At 40.7% G+C, this 24,771-nt stretch overlaps 1 protein-coding gene across 2 annotated transcripts in view; it reads right to left on the bottom strand.

Annotated features, from left to right (window-relative positions):
* Nucleotides 1-24,771, bottom strand: part of PRKG1 (protein kinase cGMP-dependent 1) — a 539,578-nt gene that overhangs the window by 59,655 nt on the left and 455,152 nt on the right. For both annotated transcript variants that reach the window (XM_075717461.1, XM_075717460.1), the window contains exons 8-9: nucleotides 18,333-18,398; nucleotides 5,189-5,263 (exon numbers count right to left, since the gene is read on the bottom strand). In XM_075717461.1, coding sequence (XP_075573576.1) covers nucleotides 5,189-5,263; nucleotides 18,333-18,398 — 141 coding nt within the window. The remainder of the gene's footprint in view (nucleotides 1-5,188; nucleotides 5,264-18,332; nucleotides 18,399-24,771) is intronic.

Below are 24,771 nucleotides of genomic sequence, written 5' to 3'. Positions count from 1 at the left end.
ACCTGGAATCAAAAAAAATAAGCAAAAAGTGCAATCCAAATAGCCTACATCTGCAGAGAGCCTGGAGCAACAGCATGAAGGCACCAGTGTCTGGACTTCAATAGTGTATTAATTTCAAGCCCCGCTGCCGCAGAAGATGTCAACATCAGCAGATAATTCTGGATGTGACAGGAGAAAAGGAGTGCAGGGACCCTGGTCATCGGAGCAGATACGCTCTGCTTGGCCAGGCAAAGCCCAGGCAGCTACCAGCTTTCCCAGCTTGGTGGTGAGGGCCACCTTGCTGCTGTCCTTGTCCCTGTGACATGGGAGAGGCTCTCCCTTGCCACAGCCATGTCACGGAAAGGCTGGACCAAGCCAGAGGGGACTTCATGTGATGACCTTGTTAGTGGTTGAAGTAGTGTGCAGAGATTAACTTCATGAGGTTTCTGGATGGGGAAGACGCCAGCACAAGGGATTTGTGTGCCTGGAGATAATGGTGCTTGCTGAACCCTCACCTCACTTGGCACCAAGAACTCCAGTAGAAGCCACGTGTTTCCTTTTAGATTTATGAGACCTGCAGTAGTGGCTCCATCTGGAAGTAATCTACACTTAGATGGGTCTCCTGCTTATTTAGCTATCTCCTTCATGCCCTAAATACCAACGCTGCTGGGCCTGACACCGGGACATGAGCACCATTCTTCTGAAAATCCCGTTTCCTCAGAACATGAACCGAATTAAAGGTTTGCCTCTCTCCTTCACCTTTACTCTGGTAAGGATGTAACTATAATATTCACTAGTTGATTAATTTATTAACTTATCTGAATACATCTGAGGAGTAGAATATTATATAGCCTCACTGATAATACATCGATGATTTCTGACTTAAGAGACTGGACACAAAGAACGGACATTAAGGAGAACTGCCAATCCCAAGCTTGCAAAAAACAGGGAAAAGTGTCTCCAAAATAGGTATTAGTTGGGTAGTAAGGTGTTAGTAGTAAAGAAGTAAATCAGTTCCAGCGCTGGAGTAAGCTCATGTTACAAAGACAATCTCTGTAATCATGAGAATAAAAAAGGCTTCTTCTATTTAGGTGAAAGCCACAATTTTTATAGTCAACTGACTTTAAGGAAACTCACAAAGTGGCATCAAAGCTGACTCAGCTCAGGCACATGAGCCACTCTGCTGAATCCCACTGCTTTCAGCAGCCCAGGTGCACACTTGCTTTCCTAGACAGAGAGATGTCTTCTTGAGGGAAGGCCAACGCCCTTGAAGAACACAACTTTCTTCAAGGTCTGCTTGGCAGGGACTCCTGGGCACCTTCCCCCTGGAGTGTTGACACAGCCTTGTCTTGGGCATTCCAGCTGCCTGTGCAGGCCAAGAGCCAGGTATTGAGGACACAATCCAAAGGTTCCCATGCAGAACAGAAAGATACCTACAACCATCACGGCCAGTATGCAGAAACCTGAAGCCATGGTCCCCATGTGACACCTCATTTAGTGGTGCAGGAAGCGCCTCTGCTCAGCCAAACTATTTTTGAATGGTGGTCCGTATTTTCTTTGCCTTCAAGAGCTAAGCAGAGTTTGCTCTTTCCTTCAAATCATGCCCAAGGGTAGGAAGTGGTAGATCAGTTGCCTACAGCACCTTGATTGCTAGAACATTTTCCCAGGTCCTAGGAGCACCCTAACCATATCTCAGGGCTTAGCTGGGAAAACGCCAGGTCACCAAGGGATAAACTCCACAAAAAGCTGTTCAGCCCTGTCAGACCTGGAGGACTGTTGGATACGTGGAAAGATCTTCTGACCCTGTAACTTCTCCCTAACATCCTCTCAAGTCATGTCTTGCACTGGAACTACCAGCTCTGTAACCCCAGGGTCACGCTCTAGCATGGAGATAAAAAAAACTGCACCAGTGCCACTGATTTGGTAGATATTTCTGCAATGAACTCCTGCCCATGGCCCAAGTTTAGGAACATGAACCCTGCATTGGACGTAGTCTAAACCTGTGCTTTTGCTGAACAGGAGCCTACAAATGAAAAGGAATTTAATAATCACCTTGATATGGTAGATTTATATGAAAATATATTTGCTGCCATTTTGTGGGTATTTTTATATGTATCATTTCAGTTCAGATTTCTTAATCAACAGCAACTGGTAAGAAAAAATTAAACTGTTCATATTTTGGCCCTCAATGTGGCCACTGCACCAACCAAAAGCAGGCTCTGACACTGTAATGATGTCTCACAACAATGTCCTTTGTATTTACTCTGTGTGGTTACATCTGCTGAACGTCTGACCTTTGCGTGGATCATCCTGATCCACCTGATCCACGGTGAGACATGGGTATACAGAAAATTTCTATCATCCAAAGGCCTTCTGCCACCTGCCATACAAGCACTGAAAATGAGATGCTAGCTACAAGGAAGCCAAGAGAAGGGAAAAGATTTTTTAATGTGATTTGTGTAAAGCCTCGCCAAACCCGAATGCGCTTATGTGCCGAGTTCTTCCCTTTGACAAACTTCCCCTCGGAAAAGATAAGCCCTTGAAAGACAATTAGCTGGAGCTAATTAACAGCTGCTTGAAAAGTAATCCAGGTTAAAATTTCTGCCAAGTAGCTTTTTCTCCCAGAGGAATTTTATCTTGAGAGATATAGAAACAGTAACTCTCAAGCGACAAAACTTTCTGCAGCAGCTTCCAATGCATCTCGCTTTACTCTCAAAGTAACTTTGCCATTTTTCCCTCTTCTATTCATCTTTTTGCAGGCACGCACTTGCTTTCAAGGAGTCAAGCAAACTTGAATATGGTATTTGACTAATAAATGCCATATCTTTCAAAAGAGCATTCCTTTTTTTTAATGTTTCTCCAGGCAGACAGCACCGATCCCTTCCGCTTTTTCAAAGTCAAAATGTCAAAATGCAAAGGGCAATAATGTCACTGTCACCTACAGTCTCGAGTGACAAGACTCAAGCACAGGCCTCTGACTTTTAAGATAGAAAAGTTGCCATCAAAATTAATCAATTCCTCCTTTTGGGGAACAATTGCTCCATCACCAAGAATCCTTCGCTTTGCCCTTCCGTTGGGATGTAGTACTTGGCATTATAAGAAAAGAAGAGGAATAAAGAAGATAAAAGCTCAAAAACATTAAGGTCAACATTGGCCCGTTGGTTCCCAAAATGAAGAGTTTATCCAAAACAGGTCCAAACTGCACAAGGGATCCTGAAACCCCACCCGTAAAACTCACAAAAAGATCCCCCAAAAGTCTCCAATACAATCTGCACACACAAACATTGCCTGTGATAACAAATTACTACGTGATACTCTATTAGTAATACAGCTTAAAATTGTAGATGTGAAAAGACAGACTACAAAATGGGGAATGGCAAGTCCTACTTGCAAATTTTGCTTGGGTTGTGGCGTAACCATATAAAAGCTTCTGTGATAATCACATCATGTTATTACTAAAACCAAAAATCCCCAGTTTCATTACAAATGTTTTCTCCCTTTTTTTTTCAGATGGAAATCAATAGAATCCAAATAGCAACACTACCAAAAAAAAAATTCTAAAATAATAATAGCACATGCCTGGGATAGTTCGGACCACCTCTCTGAAGCTGCTTAAGTTAATTTACCAGCACTTTGTAAAACACTTTGCATAAGCTGCTACTGGCATTAAAATGCCATGTTTTCAGCTGGTACTAATAGCTAATATATATAATAATACATATTGATCTATAATATCTAATAGCTAGTTATCTGCTGCTCTAGCACTGTGTCCATTTGACTTCGCATTCTGTGCCCCAACCACCTATTTTCTGGGATGGTAAAAGAGGCTGATAGCCTCCTGCCTTCATAATTAAATGAACAAGAATTTTAGGGAACTTAAGCATTTGAAGAAGAAAGCTTACAGGCTTGATTTGGGGCAGGGAAATATTATTCTAAACAAAAATGCAACTGTGGGGTGCCTTCTAGTACTTTAAAATAAATCAAACGTGACGAAAAATGTATTTCAAATATCACTCAAAGATGATAAAAAAGAAAATACTATCTTAAATTTGTGGGTACTTTGCAATATTAGCCGGCCTGGTCCAAGAAACTAAGTTTCTTCGGACACATTTTTACTTTCTGAAAGAAACAAAAAGTTATTTTTAATCAACTAATTAGGTCTTCTCTTCTTCTGTCCACAGAAGTGCCAAATTCCTTTGTTACAAACTATTTCAAACCCCTCTGGTTTAATGAGAAGTTACTATGTATAACTTAAGAGCAATCTTAAATTTAGACGGCTGCAGACCACTGATTAACAGTCACACCGAGCATTTGACTTTGAGAAAACACCTAAACCCTTCTGTAATGTGGTAATAATAATAATAATAATAATAAAAAAAAAACAAACCAGAAGAAAAGTAAAATAATTTTGTACAGAGCAACTTCAGTTTTCTTTTAAACTACTTTTGCCTTTGAATCATCTTGGCTTATATTCCATATCCCTCTAATCACAACACGTTCCTCTTCAAAAGCTTTATTGCTGGTATAGCATCAAAGTACAGGCATAACAAAGTTTTCCTATTAAAAACAAATTGTAGATCAAGAATGAATGAAGAGTGAGTTTTTTCTGGAAATATTTTAAAATACACTACAGTTCACTTCTGAAAGGAATGAATATTTATAGTAGGACTTCAGATGAATATATTGCTTCACATCAAAGTAGCTTTAGTATTAATTCAAAAATGACAAACTCGTTTTCCCATTCTTTGTCTCAGAACACATTTTGACTTTGCGAAAATGTCTGACCGAGTTCTCTAAAGAAACAAATCGTATTCAACAACAACTTCCCTCATTACCCGAGCTTTCCAGGATCTGTAATTTCTCAGCTTAAAATATTTCAAAAGAATTATTTTTCGATAAATTTTGAAGATACAGTACTTCTGTGGACTCAAATATTGTGATTAAGACGGACCTTGGGCCCACTCATCTCTGGGCACTGACCTGAGGAGACCTATCTCCCTCTGGTCCTCCCATATTCACCGAGAGAGCCAGGGAGACAGAAGGAGGCTCATCCAGAGGAAAATTCAGAGTAAGTACCTAATTCACTACTTTTTAAGCTGTTTTATACTATTGTGTCTAGAAAAAACAGGGTTTTTTTTAATTACAATGATGTACCATCAACAAAAACGAGGTTAAGATTTTACGCTGAACACAACAAGCAGACACTTACTTTGCTTTTGCTTCTGCATCTTCGTAGGCTTTATTGGAAACGTCATCTAGGCCGCCAATCAGATGTTTGAAGGAGCTGTAAAAACAAAGGGGCATTTTCAGAGGAAGAGTCTCCATTTGGGAGCCAAGCAAGCCAACACGGTTCTTCAGCAGCAACCAGGTGCCATCCCTCAATGCCGGGGATGGCCGTGACCGACCAAACCTGGGCCAGGGCTGGGCATCTGCTGGGAAACGTGGCCTCAGACATGGTGGAAAGGGGTGGAAATGCAATAACCAATGCCAAGAGATCCAAACTTATTTATCCACCTTTTTTAGGGACTGAACCCCCTGCAATTACTACTAAGATTCCCCTCCCTCTAATACAGATTTTAGAGTAAATCTGTCAACGTGGCTGCTAAGTCCCATGCTGGTGAGGTGCCACCACCATATTCCTGTCCTCCAACCAGTAACCCTAGAGAACTCCCTCCTTTCAAAGTGAAGATTAATCTTTATTTCTGTATCTTAGCTTTTTCATCTTAAGAGAAACAGTGACCAAAAACACAGCAGAGAGAAATAAAATGGGGGGAGGTGGAAGCAGAGAAGGAAAAGAAAGTGAGGGCAGAAAGGCAAGCAAATTGTCATAAGCCAAATCACTTAATGACATTTAAGAGGAAATCTGGCTTTAATTGGGTTAAACTGAGTAAGATGGGGTGAAATGTTAGGAGTGCCTGATACACTTGGTGCAGGCCTGTCTTCTGTACAAGCTGTGAGTAGCTTCAGCAGTCCCCTAACACCATCCTCTGCCCCAGGGGAGATACAAAGGGCATAGCCATATTAGAAAGAGAATTAGAAAATTTTTTTATATCGTGAGTGACTCAAACAAATGGACCCAATGACCATTTGATTAGCTAATGAGCATCACTCCAGAGAAAAAAAAATATTAAAAATATAACTGTTATGTCTTTGGTAGTGATATTACACAGCTTCAGAGACTAAATAAGAAATACAAATTGAATATTTTTAGTGATTTTAATAACTGAAATGAATTAACACCTATAACTGAAAATATTCCAGGTGAAAACCATAGTTCCCTACTATACCTTTCCATCATTTCCAATGTGTCTGTCACACACAGGTTTTCTTTTTTCAAGAAGGAAAGAGCCATTTGCAAAATGAGAAAAGAGTTGGGCTAATTTGAAAGGATGAACTGCTGAAAACTACATTCTCCTGACTAATCTCTGCCTTAAGGTCACAGCTTCAGAAAGTCCTGCAGTTCCTCCAGCTTCTATATGTTCGTGACACTCTTGAGGCACTAAACACAGAGCTGAAGAACAGAAATGGCTATGAAAGAGTTGAAAAAAAATTAATTGAAAAGTTGAAAAAATTGGAAAAAAAAATCACCACTTAGGACCAAATTTACAAATTTACTAAGAACAGAATATTGAATATGTCCCTCTCTCAACAAAGACTTTTAGGATGAATGAGAATTAATGCTCTTCAGCAGGTGAGGAAAATATAGGGTAGGTTAATAAAGGTAACAGTTTGCAGATCATTTGCATTTTTCCCCCTAAATCACTTGGTTTCAGATCACATGACATTATATAGGATAAAGAGCCACAGATGAAAAACCTACTGACCGAAAAGCTCCAAACCCCAGCTGTTTGTGAAAATACAGCAACGAGCAGAACCCATCAACCTGATGCATTTGGGTTGAGCGGAGTGCAGCTTTGCGAAATGCAATACCCTGCTACGTACGAGGTTAACCAGGGTGACTTCGCGCTCCCTTTGGCCTTGAGTGCGATGAAACTGTTCGGACCGTGCTTTGCCTAAGCAGCTTAAACATGCCGTATGGTCTTAAGTAGATATTTAAGTGTTCTGCTGCATCAGGGGATGCCTGACCCTAAGCAAGGTACCCCACGTGCATGCGGCAAGCGGGGACATGACCTCCAGAAGAATGAAAGGAGGCTTAATTATATTGCTTTGTGAACGGCAGCTGGGAAAAGCCATATTTTACCCATTATTGTAATAAATACGAGGCAAGAGGTCATAGTTGGGAGAGCTATTTATACTGGTTTGGATCTAGAGCTGCTTGCTGTAACGGGCTTTTCCAGGATGGCCTTTTGCATAATTACAGTCATCACTGCTCTGGAAATATCCTCTGCCCACACAAATTACCCGAGTTTTCCACTTTGTTTAATTCATAGTATTTTAAATGATACAATCTAGGAAATCACTTATGCAGCACAGGGAAAGCAACGGGAACTCATTAACGAGGAAGAGAAGGCAAAGACCCCTTTGGTCCTGCACGGAAATTGCGTTAGGGTTTTTTAACAAGCCAGGCTGTAATTTTCAATATTAAAACGTGTTAATCACCAGAGCATCTTTTTGACCCCAAATTCCTTACTCAGCAGTGAAATTAGGAAAAATTCAGCTCATTCAACAAATCAAGGTTTATCTTTCTTGTGCTGAATATGTACCATAGGATGAAGCCAAACCCTTGAAAGATGGCAGTGAAAGCAAAGCATGGTAATGGTCACCTGCACCACAAACAGATATTTAGGCAATTAATTGAGACACAGTAATACCGTAATCCTCCTGGAACGCTGTAAGACATGAGCTAAGCCTTAAAATGCAATTTAAAATAGCTAGGCTTGGTTTGCTTTCATGTGATTACAAAATGTGGCAGCGTTAAACATTCAATATTTTTTGGCAATGCAAATAAATCTTTGTATAGCAAAACATTATATGGGCAAGTAAGAAAAAGTTGCCGAAAGGAGTAACAACAGTTAGTCTAATATCCTTAAGTTTTTATTAAAGTATCTTAAGCAAGACTTAGGACTGGGCGAGATTTTGAAGTTCACTGGAGTCACTTCTTTATTGCCTATCTCAACACTGTTGAAGTATCATCCCAGACACAACTTCCCCAAGAATTTAATCAGAAAACCGCTCCTTTTTTTTCTCCACATAGCCTTCTCTCTTCATTTTTTCTATTCTCTCCTCATAACCAATTTTCTCCATGGATAAACTTCACCCCAACTGGGAAAAACAGTAAAGCAGCAAAACCTAAAATCTCCAATGAAAAAGCTCAGCTCAGCTTGTATAGAGTCAGTCATGCTAGGATAATACATTTTTATTTTATTTTTCTCCAATTTCCATTGCCAAAAGGGTTGATAGACCAACCTTTCTTGACACCTCATAGCCATCCCCATCACAAACCATAATCAGGCTTTCCAATAAGGACAAAACCCTAAAATCCAAAGTAAAAAATCTGAAAATACCTGAAACATTTAAAAAAATTTCCTTAAAAACACTGCATCATCTTGATATGTGTAACCAAAGAAGACAATAAGCAGAAAAAACAGCATTTAGCACTCAATATCTGCAAATACCATGTAGGTTTATAGCACTACCAGCTACAGCAGCAGCTGTGCCTTGAGTTTTAGTGGCTCTTATCCTTCAGGTCCTCTCTCTAACATTTGCTTTAGGCAATTCTATACTCCAAGCACCCATAACATTTACACATGGTAAATCGGAGTGCTCCAGGAAAATATTGTTATCAACATAAATAAATTATATGGAGGAAAAAATCACATATAAATAAAAGATGAACCTCAATCAACCTCAGAGTAAATATTCTTAACAGTTCCTGAGAATCTATGAACATTTTCAAAAACTTTTTCAGGTTCAAGAGGTACATGTTAAAAAAGAAAAGTTTAAGAAGTTGCACCAACTTTTCTATGATTCTCTCAGGGTTCCAATGACGATCAAAATGTTAGGAATGCGTTTTGAACCTTTTCCTCCTGTTTTATCTCCCTACAAAGTATCTGCAAGTAAAGTGTGTCTGTATGTGTTTATTCAAATTGATTTACAAAACAGATGCTGAAGGTTGTCCCACTTGTGTCTACACAATTTTTATCAGAAGATGTTTTACAGAAAAAGTCCTAGAGGACCAATCCATCAAATACAGCATATTGTAATTGTTAATTTTTCCCCAATCAGTCCAACTGTATTTCTGCAACAAACCTAATAACCCCTCCAGAGAGCTTGAAAATCCACTAAGATGAAGTATGACAGGGCCAAACTTGAAACACTTCACAGACACCAATGTCATGCATCTCCCACAATTAATTTCTTCCTAGAGGATGAATTACTGCAGTATTACAATAGGAAATACTTAAATAGCAGCAGTCTCCATTTTATTTTACATAGAGTCTTAGAAAGTCATAAACACAGAAAGCCTACAAATCATGAAGAAAAATTGTCCTTGGAATTAAAAATGAATAAAAGACATCTGACAACTAACAACCACTATAAAATATTAATATGTTTACCTAGATGATGACAGAATCATAGAATCATCGAATCGTTTAGGTTGGAAAAGACCTTTAAGATCATCCAGTCCAACCATTAACCTAACACTACCAAGTCCACCACTAAACCAATTAAGGGGAGAGTAATAATTAATTTCATCTTTCCTGGCTTGGTGGCTGGATTATTTTTTTAATGAAAGTAAAACTAGGAATCATTAAGGTTGGAAAGGACCTCTAAGATCATCAGTCCAACTGTCACCTCAACACCACCATGCCCACTAAACCATGTCCTGAAGTGCCACGTCTACCCATTTTTTGAAAACCTCCAGGGATGGTGACTCCCCCACCTCTCTGGACAGCCTGTTCCAATGCTTGGCCACTCTTTCAGTAAAGAAATATTTTCCTAATATCCAATCTAAACCTCTCCTGATGCAACTTAAGGCCATTTCCTCTCTTCCTATTGCTAACTGCGTGGGAGAAGAGACCAACATCCACCTCACTACAACCTCCTTCAGGTACTTGTAGAGAGCGATAAGGTCTCCCCTCAGCCTCCTCTTCTCCAGACTAAACAACCCCAGTTCCCTCAGCCGCTCCTCGTAAGACTTGTTCTCTAGATGATATGTTTGATCAGAAGAAAACTGTATTTTTCCAATGAGCTGTTTGGCTCCCCATGGATCCAAAGGCTTCTACAAATTCCTTGAAATGGTCAGACACACAGTTTTACAATTCCCATGAACAATATGTGGATTCTGCTGAACTTTTCAAGCCAATTTCCTAAGCCCCCCAGCTGAGTCTATGCTTCACAGCTAGCAGGAAGAACACCTCCTTCCCTCTAGACAGCCTGGCTGAATCAACCCAGTCTTACTATTAAGCTTGAGCACGGAGAAGACACTAGCCTGCCTGGTGGCAAAGTCCCTTAGCAAAGCTGTCATCCTCATTCGATCAGCCTTGTCACCGTCTCACTTTGCTTTCCCTACTGGGTTAGAGGAACCTCCTCTTCAATGACAGCATGCATGGACATGTTGAAACTTTGAATATAAAATGAAATTCCCTGGAACTTTTTCCTACTGATTACTAAGCTTGTTTCTTTGAAATACACCTGAACAGGTAGGACTACACTAATTTTTTCTGGCAAGATGACAACTCAATGTTATAGCAAATAATCTATTTGCTGTCATAGTCCTCTTCCTTGGGTGATCAAAATTAACGGTACTCCCAATGTGGTCACTGTAGACCTTGTACGACTGCACCACAGCAGTTACCTCACCTCAAAATCCCACCTCTGACACTCGCTTCATTTTCTATAGGTTTTCTAAATTCTGGTAGTGATCTCAAACCAGTCAATTCTCTTCAGCCAATCCCAAACACAAACCCCTATAAATCCCTATAAATCATTTCCTAAATGTATTGTCTTTCTGTGATGCAGATTTCTAAGAACTGAAGCCCATTAGATGAAGCAATCGTAGGTGCCCCTGTCCAGCTGTTTTCCCAAAGAGCTCCTTTAATTTCTCAATTTTCCATTTTTAGTACTCAGAATCAATTACAGACCTATTTTTTAAACTATTTCATTTAAGCTAAATCAACAAATTATTATTTCATCCAAGGTTATGTTCCACAGTCTGCTCATCACTGCTTACCAAAAAACAACCCGTGACTTTGTGTTCATTACGTGCCAAAACCTGCTCCAACCAACTCTGCCGTTTCAGTGACCACTTGCTACACTATCCTATTCAGGAATATCTGGGATTTTCCATTTTTAGTAGCAATTATGTTTCTCTCTTCTCTGGAAATCTACAGTCTTTTATAATGATGCAGGTCCAGAAATCTCTCTTTCCACAAAAACTTTTTGTATTTATGCTATTCATATCTAAACACATCCACATCCAAACACATCCAGAAGTGCCTTTACTACTACTCATTTACTATCTTCTTCAAAGCAATTTTGACCCAAAACAGATATCCATGCTGGACACCTCCACCTTATTAGGTTCCAGTCTATTGAATCCCTATGAAATTAATCCCTATTACCTTAATCAATATTTTTCTCCAGCTGTGTTTCATGTGTGGTTGGTCCTCCATCATATTGCTGTTATCTCTGCATAAATTTTGCGCCTTTACTCCTGACACACAACATGCCTTTCTGGTTTTGGGATAAGCCCATGATTCCCGCTGTTTGGGGGGCCCCAGTTTGCCCTCTCTGGCTCCCTGCACAATCCCCAGTTTTACAACAGATTCCTTGCAGAACTTCCCATATCAGCTGCACAATCTCCTTTCTTTGTACAGTCACAGCTTGGATTTCTTCACAGGTTCCAGTTCTTGGCTGGAGTTAGGTGTTCTTCCTTGCTTTCTCATCTTCAGTAATGGCCTGCTGCTTATTCATTATTATGTTCATTCCCCAGCACAACAAACCTATTGCTTTATGCCTTTTTTCCCCCTGCTAGCTCATGCTTCCCCCCTCTTTGAAGGGGGGGAAATTACCTTTGAAGAGTCATGGTCCTTATCAAGACATCTGCCATCCACTGACGCCTCAGCTGGTATCTGCAATGTTTCAGTTCTATGTGCATCCACTTCTCCATGTCTTCAAAATCAATCCAAACTCCAGAATAATTTCCAGTTGCAATCTAAACTCTCATTTTTTCTCCTCCACGAACTATAGCATGTGATATATTGTCCATACACAGCTTCCAGCTCAAGGATCCCATGCACTGATCTTCAGTAACTTACATTCCCTGAATAAATATACTTCCCCTGTTGCTATTAACTTACACGCTGTTACATTCTCTTCCTTCTTATTACCTTAAAAGAACACACCACACCTTCCCTGTGTTCTGCCCCAAGTTTACTGACTCCCACCACTTATTGGCTTCTTATGTCTAGGCCAAAACGGTATCAACAGACTGAGCTAAAGCACTCATTTAACACAATGAACACTCACATTCATGTTTCTTCTATGCCACGCATGCTAGCATCGGAAAATACGATGCAGAGTCTATGTGAAATAGTTCACCGAGTTTAAAAGAACAACCAAATTAAAAGTTCACGCTGAGCCTGTATCTTCTTCACTGTTGGGTTCAGATTATTGCTGAAGGACATCTTCCTGAAGGTTCATAGAGTCATAGAATCACAGAATAGTTTGGGTTGGATGGGAACTTTAAAGGTCATATGGTCCAACCCCCCTGCAATGAGTAGGGACACCTTCAACTAGCTCAGGTTGCTCAGAGCCCCGTCCAGCCTGACCTCGAGCATTTCCAGGGATGGGGCATCTACCACCTCTCTGGGCAACCTGGTCCAGTGTTTCAGCACCCTCATTGTAAAAAAATTCTTCCTTATACCTAGTCTGAATCTACCCTCTTTGAGTTTAAAACTATTACCCTTTGTCCTATCACTACAGACTCTACTAAAAAGTCTGTCCCCATCTTCCTTACAAGCCCACTTTAAGTACTGAAAGGCCGCAATAAGGTCTCCTCGCAGCCTTCTCTTCTCCAGGCTGAACAACCCCAACTCTCTCAGCCTTTCCTCGTAGCAGAGGTGCTCCAGCCCTCAGATCACTTCTGTGGCCTTCTCTGGACCAGCTCCAGCAGGTCCGTATCTTTCCTGTGCTGAGGGCTCCAGGGCTGGACACAGGGCTCCAGGTGAGGTCTCACCAGAGCAGAGTAGAGGGGCAGAATCACCCCCCTCGACCTGCTGGCCACGCTGCTTTTGATGCTGCCCGGGATACGGTTCATTGCCAGCTCATATCCAGCTTTTCATCCACCAGTACCCCCAAGTCCTTCTCCTCAGGGCTGCTCTCAATCCCTTCAACCCCCAGCCTGTATTGCCCTGACTCAGGTGCAGGACCTTGCACTTGGCCTTGCTGAACCTCATGACGTTCACATGGGCTCACTTCTTGAGCTTGTCCAGGTCCCTCTGAACGGCATCCTGTCCCTCAGGTGTGTCAACCGCACCACTTGACATCATCTGCAAATTTGCTGAGAGTGCGCTTGATCCCACTGTCTATGTCATTGATGAAGATATTCAACAGCACTGGTCCCAACATAGACCCCTGAGGGACACCACTCATCACTGATCTCAATGCAGACACTGAGCCATTGACCACTACTCTCTGGATGCGACCATCCAGCCAATTCCTTACCCACCAAACAGTCCATCCATCAAATCCCTATCTCTCCAATTTAGAGAAAAGGATGTTCAACTCGCAGGTTGTTCACTAGCAATATTTATTCATTCACATGGGAGTGAAACACAGCATAATTTGATGTTAAGCCTTAGCAAAATCAGCTGAAATTTCTCCTACAGCTTGGTTGGAGCCGGATGATTTGCTTTATCTCACCTCCTGTGTGGTGGAGACTGCTGATGAAGCCAGAGTGCATTAAGGACCAAATCCCACTGAAATTCATTATTCTAGCAAAGGAAGGGACTTAAAAAGATAATTGCAAGACGGAAAGAATGTCAATGTTGTCCTTCCTAACAAATATTTTCAGGACAAGGACAAGTGGAAACAAAATGGCTTAAAGTCCGTGGGACACATCAAACGCTTGCTGTGCTGCAGGTTGTTTTCTTTGGTAGATCACGCTCTGCGCATTTCTACATCAGAAAAGGAAGCTGAAAATCCACTGTTGCAAAGCATGTCTACACAGATTTGCAAGAAATAGCTATACTACTTTTTGGGTGCCTTTGGGGTGTTTTTGTCACTGTAATGGCCTTCTTGTTTCACAAGGAAATGAAAAAGCAAGCCAACACAGACATCGTGAGAGTTTGGTAATTAAAGACCCATCACGTACCACTGTTTGGCTTTCCTCGTGGTATTTTCAACTCCCACTGCTTCATCCCTGTAGCATTTTAATGCATATTTTTTGAATTTCCAAAATTATTTTAGGCAAACCATTTCATCTTTTCATGCTTAAGCAATGTGCCATCTCAAACCCAACTCTCCCAGAACTTGCTTGGTAGCCTGGCTCATCCCTATAAAGAAAGTTTCTTGTATTATTACCCTCAAAATCCTCCAGCAAATAAAACAGCCCTACAATTGCTCATAATATTGCGAAATCCAGAGACCAGTCTTTCATGTCTCTTAGGAATAACTTGCGGTGATACCAAGGTGTGACCCTTACAGTTCAAGCGTTAACTAGATGGGAGTATGGCAGCTGTATTAGCAGTGTGGCTCTCAAGTGTTCTGTGGAACAATTTTTGGATGTCTTGGGAAGACTTTTAAAAGGAAGCTCGAAGAGTTACTCTGATGACAAGGTAACGCCAATGGGTAATTTTAACCCCTACCGTCAGTAAGACTGAAATGGTCCAGTTTCTCAGAGAAATGGATTGACCGTTAAGGAAATTATATTTTCCCATAACTCGTTCTTTGAAATTGCAACATCAATTTTGCTGAAATGTTTCAGATTGAGACACGCACACAGACATGAAAATGGCTGCTTCGATAGTTCTGTTTGATTAAGCGAAGAGCTCATCTTGTAATAGAAAATATTAGGCAACCTTAATGCCATGTGTCACTCCTTCTGTGTGCGCAGAACAGCTTCCGACTGTCGGTAAAGCTGTCCTGGTTTCGGCTGGGATAGAGTTAATTTTCTTCCTAGTAGGAGGCATAGTGCTGTGTTTTGCATTTAGTAGGAGAAGAATGTTGATAACACACTGATGTTTTTAGTTGTTGCTCAGTACTGCTTATGCCAGTCAAGGACTTTTCAGCTTCCCATGCTCTGCCAGGCGCACAAGAAACTGGGAGGGGGCACAGCCAGAATAGTTGATCCAAAGTGCCCAAAGGGCTATTCCATACCATATGGCGTCATGCTCAGTATATAAACTGGGTGGGGTTGGCCGGGGAGCAGCGATCGCTGCTCGGGAACTGGCTGGGTATTGGTCTGCGGGTGGTGAGCAATTGCATTGGCCATCACTTGCTTTGTATATTATTATTGTTATTATCATTATTATATTGTTATTATTATCATTACTATTTTACTTTATTTCAATTATTAAACTGTTCTTCTCTCACGCCAGGAGTGTTTCCTCACTCTTACTCCTCCGATTCTTTCCCCCATCCCCTCGGGGTAGGGGGAGTGAGCGAGCGGCTGCGTGGTGCTGAGCTGCTGGCTGGGGCTAAACCACGACAAAAGCTGACTTCCAGTTTCCATTGCTACTTTGCATATAACTCAACGTGAACACTTACTGTGACCACTGTAACAAAGCAAATGTTGTAATATTCTGTGTATCTGGTGTCCTGGTTTCGGCTGGGATAGAGTTGATTTTTTTTTTTTTTTTCCTTCTAGTAGCTGGCATAGTGCTGTGTTTTGGATTTAGGATGGGAATAATGCTGATAACACACTGATATTTTAGTCGTTGCTAAGTAGTGCTTACACCAGTCAAGGACTTTTCAACTTGTCAGGCCTTGCCAGTGAGAAGCTGGGAGGGGGCAGAGCCAGGCCAGCTGACCCAAACTGGCCAAAGGGACATTCCATACCATACGGCGTCATGCTCAGCATATAAACTGGGGGGGGTTGGCGGGGGGGGGTGGGGGGGGTACCGCTGCTTGCGGACTGGCTGGGCATTGGTCAGTGGGTGGTGAGCAATTGCATCGTGCATCACTTAATTTGTATGTTCTTTTATCATTATTATTTTTTGCCCTTCCTTTTCCATCCTATTAAACTGCCTTCATCTCAGCCCACATATTTTACTTTATTTATTTATTTATTTATTTATTTTTATTCTCTCCCCCATGCCACTGGGGAGGGGGGGAGTGAGCGAACAGCTGTGTGGTGTTCAGCTGCCTGCCAGGTTAAACCACATCTGGATATAGAGAAATGCTATTTTTCCTCATTAACAGAACAGCGTCTGCACAATTTTCCAAATTTAAAGAAGTCTTAGTAGATTTTCTCTGTGTTAAAACTAGCTTCTATAGTTATCCGCATACCTATCAAATAGTAATCTAAGAGAAGAGTTATGACAAGGAAATCAGAACTGGCCAGGACACAGGACAACCTTCTTTGAACTATAAATAGTGCTATAAATAGCATTACTTTTTTTGCACTATAAATAGGATTCTTATAAATAGTCTTACTCTGCTACTAATTGCAGAGCATTACCAGAATCTCTGGTATAGATTAACTACAGCTTCATCAGTTTAAATTGAACTTGTACTTCCTTACTATTTCAAGGGCATTGTATACCGAGAAAAAGGCACAGTAGGCAAGGAAAGAAACAGTCTGTAAAATGATCGGTAAGGACTGACTCTGCAAGTACTAGTTATTCGGGGTTTTTTAAATGCTTACAGTACAAACCAAAAACATTCCTTGCAGAAGCATTCAGAAAAAATGTGTAAATTAATCACTTGTTGCTTTATATTTCTCTGAACTAATGCTAGCTAAATTATCTAATTATGTCGATTCGTCTTCTCTTTGGCCCATGGAACGATAAGGAATAAGGCGTATTTTATCTACCAGACTACCTTGCTTGCATATGTGCAAGAAAGCCACTCAGCTGACAGTCCTGAAGTTCACCATCTGCTTTCAATGGATAGACCGTAATTTTTTAAAATTGATTGTAACCAAACTAACATATCAGAAGACCTAGGATTTTTGAAGTATTACACCCCCGTTCAGCCATTACAGAATGCTAGGTTTCTAGAAATGAAGGACTGTAAGAAATCTCAAGAGATAACGGAATACAAAACACTTGTATTAAAGCAGGACTGAGTGTAGATCATCCCCACAACATCCTCCAGCATCTCTCATAGATCTCATCAGAATATAAGAAGGGCTTCTGAGGTCACTCTTAACCCAGCATCCGACCTTTGACCGTGTCTTGCATCAAGACTACGTGGCCGGGGAAGAGCTCAAGGACAGAGCAACCATTTGGGATATTTGCCTCGGCACTCTCCTACAGCTCTACAAAACTTCCTAGCCCAGAAGTAGGTCTTACATATTTAATAAATCCAATGGATTTCTTTTCCTTTTGAACACTTGCAAACTCTTCTCATTTTCCTACAGCTCTGTGAGCAAGCCCTGCGTGAAAAGCCGCCTCCCTTCGGCTTTTACCTCCCTCCTGCAGGTTTCTTTGGGTTCTTGCACTGGGGAGGCAGTGAAAAGTCAATCCCCATTCATCCTACCCGTGTCTCCTACAGTTTCACAGATCTATACTACATTCCCTTGGAAAGATTCCCTGTGGAAGATTTGTCAGTACCTTTTGATGGTCTATGCCAGTGCTTCACTGCCCTCACAACCAGAAAACCACCCCAAGAGTCATGTTGAATTTTCAACGTAATGCTGATTTTTTAAATCCCATTCCCAACAACTGTAGAGAGCAGTTGAATTTGCAGCACTGTTTTCTGGAGCCCAGGCATTTCTTTTCTAGATTAAAACCCCCTAATGCCTTCAAGCTCCCTATATAAGACATTATTTTACTCTTCTGATCTCCTCCATCTCCTTTGAGCTGCAGAGCTTCAAGCAGGGTTATACCCTTTGGCCGAGGGCTCTCCAACCCCATGTGGGATCGAGCAACAACATCTTGCTTTAACATTTGCCAGAAGCTTGATGCCTTTCTTGACATTTTGCTGACACAAACTCAATCTGCGTTGCACCATAACGCCTGGATCTGTTTCCACAGTAATGCTATCTCCCCATTTACTTCCACTTTTGTCTTTCTGCGCGTCTTAATTTTCTCCATGTGTCACTACTGAGTTTTGTCTTGTTGATTTAGGGGGATCTTCCCTCTACTTCATCAAGGACTGTGAATGTATTACTCAAAATTAAATGACCTCTCTGGAGAAAATGATGAAAGGCCCTAGTTAAAAACTGTAAAAGGTGCAAACTGGAGATACACCCCCTCCTCAAGGCAGGAAAATGATGTACTTACTCTCTGTCTATGACCAGACAAGTTACTGCTTCAGCTGCAATGACGTTGGCCGTTCTGACATCCTCCCTGAAAGAAAAAACACATTTCTTGAGCAAGCTGTATTATTTTCATGACCATCTTTTTATTTCCAAACATACTGCATTCCTAAAGCACTTCAAGAATAAATTTCTGGGTTCCACAGTTTTTTCCCCATATTGATTTGATGTTCATCATCCATACAGGCTTCAAGCACGACAAGCTAAAAACCATGCATGAGCAGAAAAAGAGGAACAGGTTGCCCTCGTAAATAAGACATCCAGCCACGCATCAGCCCATGCTTGTCATCTGTTTTAGGCAAAGTCTCGTTTCTAACTACGCACATTTGTGCACAGAAACAGTTTTATCAAAATATTAGCTATTTGCATAGATTTATTTATGAACTTTTCAACTTCTGCTCATGTCCTTCTCTGCAAAAACCTACATAATATCTCAACGTTGGAATGTGAAGCATCCAGCTAAGTAGGACGTCTGCTCTGCTACTCAGATCAGGTACAACATATATGGTACGCTATAGGACTCGCTATGCGTTTGCTCTCTGAGCACAACAGAGGTTGGGACTGTGCCTACAAAAAGGGTCTGTTTAGGATGGAGCTTTTGAAAGGTCTCAGCATTAAAACATTGCACTGGTACTTTTCACCAGCTTTTCGGAAATAAAAAATATCACACTTAGAATTTTTTCAGGATCTTCATTACCAAATGCTTTGTGTTCTTCCTTTCCCTGCCCCACCGAGAATTTGGCCATGGCCAGCCCAAGCTATAAAATATGAAGTTAATCCACTTTAATCAGACCGATTTGGTGTTTCGCCAGGGTTATAGAGATGTCGTTGCATTTTCTGTGTCGGCCAACAAATGCACAGGATTCAGAGCTGCTGTTTTATTCAAATCCACTCCAAACCTTTCTACATATGAAGGGTAAGTGGATTACAGGCAAAAAAGACCCACCTCTTTTAAACACACCTAATTCATTTAGACTGGAAAACCACCGTACATTTCCACTGAAGTAGAAAATGAGATTTTAAAATGCTGTTAGAAATAGCAGTTCCCCTGTTTAAAGACTGGAGGTATTAAAGCAGTAATATAGTAAAAAAAAGCCTGGTGCATGTCCACCTATACAGGAATGTGCACTCTCCCTTTAAGGTAATAATTAATTAATTAATTATAATTACTTTTGAGCTATCGTTAATATCTTTAAAACAGAGCAAGCAGAAATACAAATGAAAGAAACATTAATATTGAAGCCTACATTCAAATGCTGTCTTTGAGTCTATTTTCAATGAAATTAAGTGTGTATTAGTGCTGACTTATCCATACCGATAAATAAAATCATGGTAATTTAAAGTAAGTAGAAAGGAGTAGCCGAATAGCAGCAGACAATTATCTCTATTAATCTCTCAAACTTTGGTAAATATAGAGAGGATAAGGAATGATAATAGTTAATATCCCATTAAGTTGCTGTAGCCAACTTTTGCCGGTATATTAATACATTAAAACAAGTAGGCAAACCTTTTGGTTGTCCATTAATTCCTGTTAAAACTTAACATATTTGTCCCATTATCTCCGATGACTTTCTGCCACAAAAATACAGTTTACACCTTTACAGTTATAGATTATAGACATGATTATAGTTACTATATTGCAGTTATATAACTACAGACAAGTAAAATACAGCTATCGGTGGCTTCAGTTTAAACATTTTAAATAAACCTTAACATTAGAGATTAAAATGCACAAGTAACTGTTACAGTTTCCACTATCTTGTACGTAATACAGCCTTTTAATCAGCATGAAATTAATGTAGAACGAAGGCACTTTCCCAAAGGGCATCTCACTTAGCACAAACACCAGAACCGGAGGGATGGCAGGGTTTTTGTAATGCAGAACGTCACGCGATTCGGAGGTTTCTTTACATTCTGCACGAGTAGAAATAACTGATAAGTCAGGAAGAAACCACTTCTTTTTAAATGAACGATGAAGTGGCTCATATATGACATGTTAAATCGAGAAATCACTATCTCTGGCTATCTCCAAAGCCATCCTGTGCATCCTTGCCTACAACCCCCCTCTGCCACCACTGCAGGACCCTTGTCCCACAAATGCTGAACGAAGGGACCGATGGGGGAAAGCAGCCTTCTGTTTCCACAGTTTAAATCTATTGTCAGTGGGTTTATAAACCTCACGTGCTCTCCTGTTAGGGGGTGTTTACCAATCAGGCTGCAAGCAGGATTAAAAATCTCATCAAGTTTCTAAGAACAGAAGGAAAAACTCAACATATTTGAAGTTCTATACAAACTTTAAACCTTTGCGTGCATCAGCTGTGAAATACACGACACGCTCAGACTTCCAAACACCGCCAACACCTCACGTACACTTAAAAATGACAAACACACCTAGGGCTGTGCCACTGATCTACGAATTAACCTCAGTCACCTTCAAGCAAAACAAATGGTCAGTTAGTGTTTTAAAAGGTAGTATTTCGACAGGTGGCCACCACCTACAGTGCATGGCATTAAATGCAACAAGTAATTATTTGAAGCCTATGGCATTAAATGCAACAAGTAGTTATTTGAAGCGCAGGGCATGAAATGCAGAAGTAATTACCAGAAGTGCATGGCATTAAATGCAAAAGTAACTACTAGAAGTGCATGGCATTAAATGCAAGAAGTGATTATTTTCAGTGCATGGCACTAAATGCAAATAGTAGTTATTAGAAGTACACAGCTTTAAACACAAAAGTAGTTAATTGAAATGCATGGCATTAAATGCAACAAGTAATTATTAGACGTGCACGGCGTTAAATGCAACAAGTAATTATGTGAAAGCCTTGCTTGCGAGCACTGACTCGGGCATGTTCTGGGCTTCATCACAGGAGTACTCATCGCTGCTCCCCGAGAAACAGCACTCTTCATCAGAGGAATCGCCTTCACTCCCCGAATACTCCATCGCTACTGTTTGCCTGCACCATTTCCTCCCGGGAAAACGCCTGTTTCCTTCCAGCCCGTTACTATATTTTGTCCTCCAGGCGAGCTCTGGTATTTTACAGCCCCTCCAACTTCAAACTTCGGGACTTGGAGAAAGGTCACAGCTGCTGGGGGGAGTTTCTAGGGCGCATCATCGGGGAAATACAAGCAGAGGGTATTTTGGAGCCACAAAGAGGTACAAGGCTGCACACACGCGGGCAGGCTCCTCTGCCAGGCATGCGCCTGAAAAACTGGGGCAGGAGACCTTGTACCGCTGCACTTCAGCTCCTTAACCCCACGGTGGAATTAGATGGCAGCATTATCCAAGTTCCTAAAGCTCTTCCAAAGTGTGTTATCACATCACTATAAACATGAGTACATTATTTAGCAGATGAAATGCATATATATATTCGTTTCATTACAATTTCTCGCCCAGCCCACCACATATAACTTGGGAAGTTTCAACAATTTTGCTTCTGATAAGCTGCCAGCAACTTAAGAACTACGATTTTTTTTTAACCATTTCCAGGAAGTTTTCTGATAGAAGTGTATTGATCCCACTATTTATAAAAGCTGTGTTGGAAAATGGAAATATGAGAAATATAGGCAGTTTTAATCAGAGATAGGGTCATATATCAGCCTTTGTTTCCCGATTTTACCTTTGACTGTAAAAATTTAACTGAGAATTTAAAATCTTTGCAATGACTCCCATCTTTGTGCTTTTTTACCTTCCTACATCCCCTAACTCATCGGAGTCCTGCTCCAACTCTGGCTCTCATAGTTCCTATGACACCTAACCCCTTAATAATGCTGATATAATTCTTCAAATAAATGGAAATCATATTTGGATGATTTAATTTAACAATATACCATTATATTTACTTGAAACGTGCTGTTAGGCCATGGGCAAACACTGCTGTGCGTTCTTCCCAGAAGATGGACTCAACTGGCACAACCTTGGCCTGATGTCTGCCCATCTTTGGGGATCAGCCCCCCCCCCAGATGCAGCCTCCCGGCACAAAATAGCATTTATTGAGGTGTGAGTACCCTGCTGCAGGAAGTATCACATTTGCAGCAGAGTCAATTCCGCTTGTCTCCTGACTGACATTTTGTGAGTCAAAACTGATTTCAAGCTAAAATATAGTAGAGACATTTTTAGGTCTCCAGGCAAGCAAAACGCTCTCCTTAAAAGATAGAGCTAGGGCTTGTTTCTCAAAAGTTCTCAGAATTTGGGTACCGCTTCTCAGAATACCCAATAAAGATCATTTTTACCTCCCATGTGAAAGCGAGGGTGTAATCAGAAAATACCCAGCAGAACAATAAAAGGAGACAGAGATACTGGGTTTTGAGCTATTACCACTAATTTCAAGCTGTTAACTTTTCCCATAACTTATTTTTTTCCCTTTCACTTATTTCCGACATGCCTTGTCCTAAATACTTTAAATCAACCTTATTAAAAATACTGTAACAAGGTCGAGCATACAGCACCGGAAAGTGGTAAAATGCATTAAAGAACTTGAATATCAGCAAATTAGGAACCTCTGGACAGTCTTCCTGCGGCAAATTTTTAAAACCCACCAGGGAAGAGCTAATTTTTTCTTTCCATCTTTTCTTTGAAATCCCTCATTAACACCATTCTCAAGTTTAAATGATCTAAACACTCATTTCCAGAAGTCCCACGGGACTTGAGCTTTCTACCACAGACCTCTCCCAAGCAGCAGCAGCTTCTGCAGAGCAACCACCAAGGACCAGACACTGACACATCTACTCTTGGTGTCTGGTCAAGGTCTTTCAGTTGCTTGGTCAAAGAAAAATGGGTTGTCATCATCAATTTTAGAGAAAGAAATAAAAAAACCAACAATCCTAAATAAACATTTTGGGATACTGCTGCAGCCAACAGCCCTTTGGCAGTCTACAAGCCCATTTAGATAGGATGGCCATTGCTCTTCCCAGGAAACACAGTCTCATCAAGATCCCAGGTAGTTTCATCTGAAACATTAGGACTATCTTTCCAAATGATATGATTACCTAACACACATGGAAGCAAAAATGAGGGTTGACTTTATGGTACCATCAACTGCACCCTCCTCTCTCCTGCTTTTTCTCAGTAGCCATCACTGAAGTCAAGTCGACGCAGACCTACAGAAAGGTGATGTGGTCCATCATGACTGACGGTGTAAGCCATGGTCTGTATCAGTCACCTGGACCTACTGACTGGAGAAAAACGCCCGCCGTAGACTGCGGTTTGGTTTCCCAACACTTGAGCTTTTTGCCATTGGTTTTGACTACAAAAATATGTTACTGGAATTAATAAATACAATGTGATCTACTAAACTTCTAAAAATTTTAATGTGAACCTAATAGAATGCGTACCTTGAAAAAGCTTCACTTGAAAAGAGTTATGGAATTTAATAAAATCTACAAAAATCCCTATAGTTGGAGAAGGCATTAAAATCACACCTTCTACAAAAGGAAAGAAATACGATGTGAAAGAGATTTTACTTCAAGGGACCCCAGTTTGAAGGCATGTATCAAAATGCACACACAACCACCTGCACTCCCGTGCAATTTAGGCTACATGGCTACTGGGAAAAAGAAACATTTCTTATAGAAAAACGTTTCAGTTTGCACAGACAAAATAGTTTAAAAATACTATTTCACAAGGGTTTTTTTATTCAATATAAGCAAACTGTACGACTCTCCAAATGGGCTAGAAGATGTACCAACCCCTTCTAATAATTTATGTCTTGTGAGCATATCATTAGCACTTCCTTACTGTTTCTAAAATGTATTTATACTCTCAGTGGCTCCAACTGAGAGGTTTAGGCCCTGGAAAGGGTTGCACAACAGGATTTACAAAAAAAAAGCCCTTCCTGATAACTTAGGTTAATATTTACGAAGTTAAGGACTCAGAAATGGTGAACAGGTCTTTCAAGATGCTGTTGATCAGAAAAATTCTGCTCTCTCCTTACTGAACTGACGCTTCTGAAAGCAAATGAAACTCCCAACAACTGCTGCTAAGATTAGGGCAAATTTTAACTCAGAACTCTTCCAACAAGTACGGATTATTTCAGGATGCTGTGTGAAGCCTGATCATTATTTTGCCCTTCCTATTAATGGTGGATGTTATTTCATGGAAAGGAAATCACCTGGAGGGCTTCTCCTTCTTTTCAGTTTCATGAATGATGGAAAATCAGGTCCAGTTTACATAAAATACTATTTATTTTAGTATTAATGCAAATGTCCTAATTTAAAAAAATATATATAATTTTTGCAGTCATTGTATGTACCTAGGGAAACAACTGCTGTTACAAATACTGCACTGGACTGCGACTGCTCCCTTGACTGCCCTGCCACAGCCTTGAACCAGCCATTTCACTATCCGATTCCTATATTCCTCTATTTCACTATATTCCTATATAGGAATATATCTCTCCATATAT

The sequence above is a fragment of the Pelecanus crispus genome, chromosome 10 (assembly GCF_030463565.1).
Source record: "Pelecanus crispus isolate bPelCri1 chromosome 10, bPelCri1.pri, whole genome shotgun sequence".
NCBI classification, from domain to species: Eukaryota; Metazoa; Chordata; class Aves; order Pelecaniformes; family Pelecanidae; genus Pelecanus; species Pelecanus crispus.
This window is presented reverse-complemented; position numbering and strand designations above follow the sequence as displayed.